Raw genomic sequence first — 6,929 nt, forward strand, 5'->3', positions numbered from 1 at the left:
AACGAATTGAATGCAGAACATGCAATTTGTTCAGCGAGCTTAGGCACCAAGTACCCGATTGGCAGATCTCTTCACAACGTTTGCCTCAGCATGATGCCAGATGTCCCCAGGAAGCGTGGCCAACCTCTGAGCGAGTTCGCTAGCGAGCTGGGGCAAGTGCTGCGATTGCACACAACAGTTAGCAAATCAAACAGGTCATCATCATCATCATCATTATATAGCAGCCAGATGGTATAGGGAGCTACCACTTACAGTGTCGAGCAGCTTATGGAGCACATATTTGGACGAACGGCCGCGCACCATTTCAGCCAACTGTCTCTCAGTCAACTCACGGAACGCCGTCAGCACATTGCACAGCAGCTGGACATCCAGGTCCTTGAAGCATAGTTGAACTACATGCGACCCATGATTGTCGGTGGACAAGGCCACCACATCGTGCATCAGCCGCTGCACAATTGGCTGCTTAAACTCTGTAGTTCCATTCCGCAAGACGTGCTGCACGAAGTAGTTGCTGCATGTCACCAGTTGCCAGTCAATTTGTCTTTCCACGGAGAGCACAAGGCCAAAGTGCCAAACACAGCGAGATCGAATTTGGAAATACTTTACCCGTATTTGCCTTTAGCCATAGCAGTGCAAAGGGTAAGGAGCACCTTCTGAAACTCAACTAGTTCCTCAATACTTGCATTGTCGAAGCACACTCTCAGGCAATCGCATGACTGTATAGTATCCTCAATGTTGGCCAGGACGTGCAGTATAAGAGGCTGAAAGGAACATGTAAAATTGCTTCTATTAGGAAACTGAATACACATGTACGCCAGGAGATTGAGATGTGAAACATTGATACTATTCCTTTGTTCCATAAATAATATAAGATGGTATGCTATTTAAGCCTACCAAAACATCTTATATTGTAGAATGGAGGTATTTTTTAATCACCTTAATTTGTTGGTAGGGGATCATGCAAAAACAGAGTGCAAGTAACTTGTCGCCCTCCCTCCGCTTCACCACGCTCAAGTCTTTACGGGTTAAGAATCCTAGAAGAGTAACATACAGATGCTGGTAGGGAGCTACGGCGGTGACGAGGCGCTTCATGCACTCTATCCTGCAAAATCCAGACGACACATATAATTTCTGTACAGAATGAATCATATAAGGCATCAAGATGAACGATAGCATGTTATAAATAAACAGTTCTCGGCAGATGCATAAGGACAAATATTGCAATAAGAAAATTCCTGACGGCTTGTATAATATAATCTTGTGATTCCTGAAATACCTCTCGTTGGTCCTTTCCTCAGTTCATAACACTGTACAGAGTGCATCCAGAAACAGAAATGAGAATGCATAATCAATAAGAAGAAAAAGTTTCATTGTTCATGGAAGCAAACCAATGGTTAAGTGCTGATGTTTAACGTGCTTCTGAACATTTTCCCATCATACAAGTCCTTGGTTTACTTACTACATCATGTCATCAATACTTTGAAATATTTTTCGCTTCCAAACGAACACTTCACAAAATTATGATCTTCAGAAAACCAACCCTTTGATGGAGCCAACTCTAGCAGACTATGTAAGCTATTTTAGAAAGTAGACATTCATGTGACATAGCATAAGTTACTGCAGGATCCAGATGATACTTACATAGCTTACCAAAAAAATTATAAACTACAAATACCTTGTGTGTGCTGACTGCCAAGTGCCAAATGCCAATATTAATTCTTATAGCAGCATTTAAAAGTCAATATCTGGCCTATGTGTGCTGACTGCCAAATGCCAATAATCCTATCAGTCAACCAGAACCAGTTTGTTCCAAGAACCAAGCACCAATCACTAGAGAATATTTGATACTGACATGCTAGGGCATATACTGATATTGATATTCAGGCGAGCATAATCTGCAATTTTGCACCCTTCACAGCAGCCACACGCCTATACCCAGGGTATAAACATAGAGGCAGACAGGGAAGCAAAGAAACGCAAACCAGGTGCGGTCGTCGCTGGGTTTGCATCTCCAGGTATGATAGTTGGTCGTGGCGAGGGCCTGCACGATACTCCAAAGCTTCTCGTAGTGGCCAGCGCAACACCGCAGCAGAGCTTGGAACACATCGCACCCCAGCGGGTGCACCATCACTAAGTGAACATCCTTGTTCACTGCGGCGAGGACCCTCGAGCGTATCTGTTGATCACCCTTGTCGAGCAGATGGACGACGCCGTGCCCGTGCATCGCGCTCAAGATGACGTCCAGGTCGGAGGTGGAGCGAGGGGAATCCGCCGCCGCGCCATGGTAGGTGCTGGGCCACGACGTTGAAGAGGCCGGCGCCGCACCGCACCTCCCGGTCCCGTACATGCTGTCGGCGTGGAAGCCGGGGTCGGAGACGGTGTGGGTTGAACCGTAGTGCGCATGCGGGTACTGGCTGGAGCTCGCCGCCATGGAGCCCGCTCCGGAGCCGGATGGATGGTTGCTGAAGCTTGTACGGTCGTTGGAGAGCGGCGCGGCCGGGTAGTAGCCGGAGGTCGGCGCCCTCTGCTCGGGTCGCATCATGCGGTCAGTGCCGTGGAGGAAGGCGGAGAAGAAGGGGTAGGCGGGCTCAACAGCGACTGGCGTCCACGCGTTCGGCGGCGCCCCGTACATTTGCTCGCCCCGGGGCATGTCCTGGCGGCCGCGCGGCATCGTCATGTTGAACTGAGCACCTAGGTCGGAGGCGGCAGGGTGGGCGGAGTTCGCGGCGGCGCCCGTGTTGTTGCTGGACCTCGGCGCGTGGCTTCCCACTACCGGGCCGCGGTCGGAGGCGGAGGTGGTGTAGAAGTCGCTCGCGGCCGGGCGCATGTCGTGGAAGGTGTAGGCGCGGAAGTCGTGGTCGAACGCGCCGGGCTTGTCCGCGGCCGCGGTCGAGGTCGCAGCAGATGGTCGCGCCGCCTGGCCCTGCTCGGTTGGGTCGGAGTGGTTGGCGGCGCCGTAGCTCTGGAATGGGAGCCACGCGGCGGAGGGGCGGGGGTTCCCGGCGGCGCCTGGATCGACTCTGGAGAGAGGCGTCTTCGCGGTTGGCGGCGCGGCGGTGCGCAACGCGGGGCGAGCCGTCGTGGCGTCCTCCCATCGCAGGTACGGCGGCGGCGGCGGCGGCGGACCCGGCGGCGGGGGTGGAACCAGCAGGGGCAGGTCCCGCAGCGCGCCGTCCCCGTCGTCGAGGTCCCCCTCCTCCGCGGCGGCGCGGCGATACATGGTACACTCCGATTTGGGGGTTTTGCTTCGGGTTATGGGGTTTGGTGGGGAATGGTGGATCGAACGGAAACGGAGGCGTTTGAGCGTGAGGCCGTGAGCTCCGTTATGTAGGAGGGTACCGAGAAACTACCGCCGCGCCGTTCCCTTACACGGACCTCACTCTAATGGTAACTTTAGATAAAAACTCTAATGGTAACTTGTGATTCCTTTTTTTCGATAAAGAGCATGTATTATATATTAATATCGTAGAGATACCAATTAACCTAGTCTCTACAAACAACAGCATGCCCTAATAGCATAAATGATGCACACATCCAAAAAAAGATGAGAATAATTATAAAATAAAAAGCCCAGCAACAGAGATCGAAAACTTGAAACAACAACACTGACATCACCAAGACAACACCAGAAGATCTGCTTCTTCATAAGCAATGCCTTCGAGAAGAAAACAGTGCACAAACATCATCATCGCCCGATCATAGATATTAGATTTTCACCATTAAATAGTCCTCCCTCTCAAAAGTCAAAACAATGCTTTCCACAAGAACATTGTCAGACACAACCAATTAAAGTCAGAACTTGGAATTTCATCCTGAAAGATAGAACTCTGAACCTCTCCTGTGCAGTCGCTCCCACATACAAGTCGTTGTTTGAAGTCACGAAGCACCTAGCCAATTCCACCTCACCACCAAGATCTGGCCACCATTGCTCTTTCACCGATCTCGGCTTTCATAACTTTCTCCGCCAGCACCATAGAAAGAAAAATAAGCTCCATGATATTAACAGCCAACAGAGATTCGAAGCGCTCCCTCTGAAACCAAACGGTCAGATAAACAACATGGGTGCGCTCGACCGAAAACACCCAACCCAGCAATCTTCAGGCATTGATCGCACATTGAATTTCACCGGTAGGGCCTGCCTTCTGGAACACGATAATTTAGTCAGCCTGGTGGGAAGAAGCTTCCGACCGATCTTTACTTAGCGCGAGAGGAATTCGAGGACCACCACCATTATTCGCAAGACTAGCAGCCCCCTCGCCGCGGTCAACTACCAAGCAGATCGGAAGACATGGAGAGGGCAGACCAACGCAGCCTATCGGCGTGGCAAGGACCAACACCAGGACCACACCTGCCTAGGTCCACCCTGTCGAGATCTTGGCCCAAGACCTAGATCGGATCGAGGCGGCCTAGGGCACCACCATGCGGGCGGGTGCCCGGCGGCGCACCATCCTCTCCTCGTCACCGCTCTTGTGGAGGCGCTCAGGCCCCGACCAAGTCCGGGCGCACTGCCCAACGCCCTCCGCCGACGCCCACTGATGACCCACAAGTATAGGGGGTGTATCGTAGTATCTTCGATAAGTAAGAATGTCGATCCCAACGAGGAGCAGAAGGTGTTGACAAGCAGTTTCGATGAAGGTTTCACTGTAAATGCTCACAGACAAGTATTCAGGGGGTTTTGATGTAACAGATGAAATAAGTACGAGTAGGTAAAATGCAAGAGAAATAATTGCAGCGAGTGGCCCAATCCTTTTTAGCACAAAGGACAAGCCGGTTTGTTTACTTATAATGACCAAACGTTCTCGAGGACACACGGGATTTTAGTCTAGTGCTTTCGCTACATACAGCTGATTAATCTTCATTGTTTTGATAAGTGTTGTGTGGGTGAACCTGTGCTAATGTACCGCCCTTCCTAGGACTAATACATACTTGTGATTATACCCCTTGCAAGCATCCGCAACTACAAGAAAGTAATTAAGATAAATCTAACCACAGCCTTAAACTCTGAGATCCTGCGATCCCTCCTGCATCGATATACCAACGGGGGTTTAGGTTTCTGTCACTCCGGCAACCCCGCAATTGGCAAACGAGTACAAGATGCATTCCCCTAGGCCCATAAATGGTGAAGTGTCGTGTAGTCGACGTTCACACGACACCACTAGAAGAATAACACCACAACTTAAATATCATAACATTGAATATTACTCAACCATAGTTCACTACTAACATTTAGACTTCACCCATGTCCTCAAGAACTAAACGAACTACTCACGAGACATCATATGGAACATGATCAGAGGTGATATGATGATGAATAACAATCTGAACATGAACTTGGTTCAATGGTTTCACTCAATAGCATCAACAACAAGTATGAATAGATACCGGGAGAGTTTCCCCTATCAAACAATCAAGATCAAACCCAAATTGCTACGGCGGTGAAGAGGTGCTGCGGAGGAGATGGCGGTGATGATGGTGGAGATGATGATGATGGTGATGGAGATGATGTCCAGCTCGATGGCGGTGACGATGGCGTCGATTTCCCCCTCAGGGAGGGAATTTCCCCGGCGGATTCCTGCCCGCCGGAGAGCTCTTTTCTCTCTGGTGTTATCCGCCCCGCAGAGGCGGCTGTAACCCTTCGTGAGGATTCCTCTGTGGCTTAGGTCTTCGGGACGAAGGGTTTCGCGAAGAAAAGGAGGCGAAAGAGGCCGAGGGGGCCCCACACCACATGGTGGTGCGGCCAGGCCATGGGCCGCACCACCCTATGGTGTGGGCCCACCCTGGGTCCAGCTGGCTCCCCCTTCTGGCTTCCTCCGTCATCTGGAAAAATTGGATTTTCTGTAAAACTTCCTTCCACAGTTGATCTTCCGAAATATTGCATCCTGACGGTGCTTTTTCCAGCAGAATCCTGGCTCCGGTGCTCGATCTCCAAATAATCATGAAACATGCAAAATAGATGAAATAACATAAGTATTGTGTCCCAATATGAAATATATCAATGAATAACAGCAAATTATGATATAAAATAGTGATGCAAATTGGACGTATCAACTCCCCCCAAGCTTAGACTTCGCTTGTCCCCAAGCGAAACTGAACTCTGGAAACAGGTCCACATGTTTATGGAGTGAAGAGTCGATAAATAAAATACGGACAAGAAGCATCATATTCATTCACACAAGACATTATAGTAAACAACTTCCTCATATAACTCAATCTTGAAACAAGTATAAGGTAGTCACAAATAAAGGTGCATAAGGAATCATAATTGGTGATGGCAAACTTTGTTCTTGGTCAGAGAACAGTTAACAGATTATACTTATCTATTGAGCAGCGCTCTTATAATAAAGCTTATGGTAAATTTGCATACTCAATCATATTAATCATTGATGACTTTCAAAGCTATATTCATTCAGGTAAAACTTGCACTAAACAAGGAAGAGTAAAGACATGATGAAGTAAATCACAATATAATGGTTTGATCACAACAACTCAAATGCTTGCTTGAGATGGAGGGAAATAGGTTTACTGACTCAACATAAAGTAAAAGATAGGCCCTTCGCAGAGGGAAGCAGAGATTAAATCATGTGCTAGAGCTTTTTCAGTTTTGAAATCATATAAAGAGAATAAAAGTAAAGTTTTGAGAGGTGTTTGTTGTTGTCAACGACTGGTAGCGGGTACTCTAACCCCCTTGCCAAACAGACCTCCAAAGAGCGGCTCCCATGAAGGACGTTATCTCTACCAGCAAGGTAGATCATCCCTCTTCTCTTTTGTTTACACATGTATTTTAGTTTATTTAAGGGTGACACTCCCCCCAACCTTTGCTTACACAAGCCATGGCTAACCGAATCCTCGGGTGCCTTCCAACAATCTCATACCATGGAGGAGTGTCTATTGCAAAATTAAGTTGCTTACTGATGAATCAGGGCAAAACA

At 48.7% G+C, this 6,929-nt stretch overlaps 1 protein-coding gene across 1 annotated transcript; it reads right to left on the reverse strand.

Moving 5' to 3' along the window:
- Nucleotides 1-39: 39 nt before the first annotated feature.
- On the reverse strand, nucleotides 40-3,220 carry LOC127348023 (uncharacterized). Its single transcript, XM_051374140.1, has 5 exons — nucleotides 1,983-3,220; nucleotides 937-1,102; nucleotides 607-761; nucleotides 253-511; nucleotides 40-159 (listed from the first exon to the last, which is right to left on the reverse strand). The coding sequence occupies exons 1-5, from the start codon at nucleotides 3,218-3,220 to the stop codon at nucleotides 40-42; spliced, it is 1,938 nt and encodes a 645-aa protein (XP_051230100.1).
- Nucleotides 3,221-6,929: the final 3,709 nt, after the last annotated feature.

The sequence above is a fragment of the Lolium perenne genome, chromosome 4, assembly GCF_019359855.2.
Source record: "Lolium perenne isolate Kyuss_39 chromosome 4, Kyuss_2.0, whole genome shotgun sequence".
Taxonomy (NCBI): domain Eukaryota; kingdom Viridiplantae; phylum Streptophyta; class Magnoliopsida; order Poales; family Poaceae; genus Lolium; species Lolium perenne.

Bases quoted from the DNA above. Each gene is read 5' to 3' on its own strand.
- LOC127348023 (XM_051374140.1), bottom strand. From the start codon at position 3,220: ATGTATCGCCGCGCCGCCGCGGAGGAGGGGGACCTCGACGACGGGGAC. The intron at 1,103-1,982 runs GTTTGCGTTTCT...TGGATTTTGCAG, and splicing joins CCCAGCGACGACCGCACCTG to GATAGAGTGCATGAAGCGCC. The intron at 762-936 runs GTGATTAAAAAA...TGTTCCTTTCAG, and splicing joins TCCCCTACCAACAAATTAAG to CCTCTTATACTGCACGTCCT.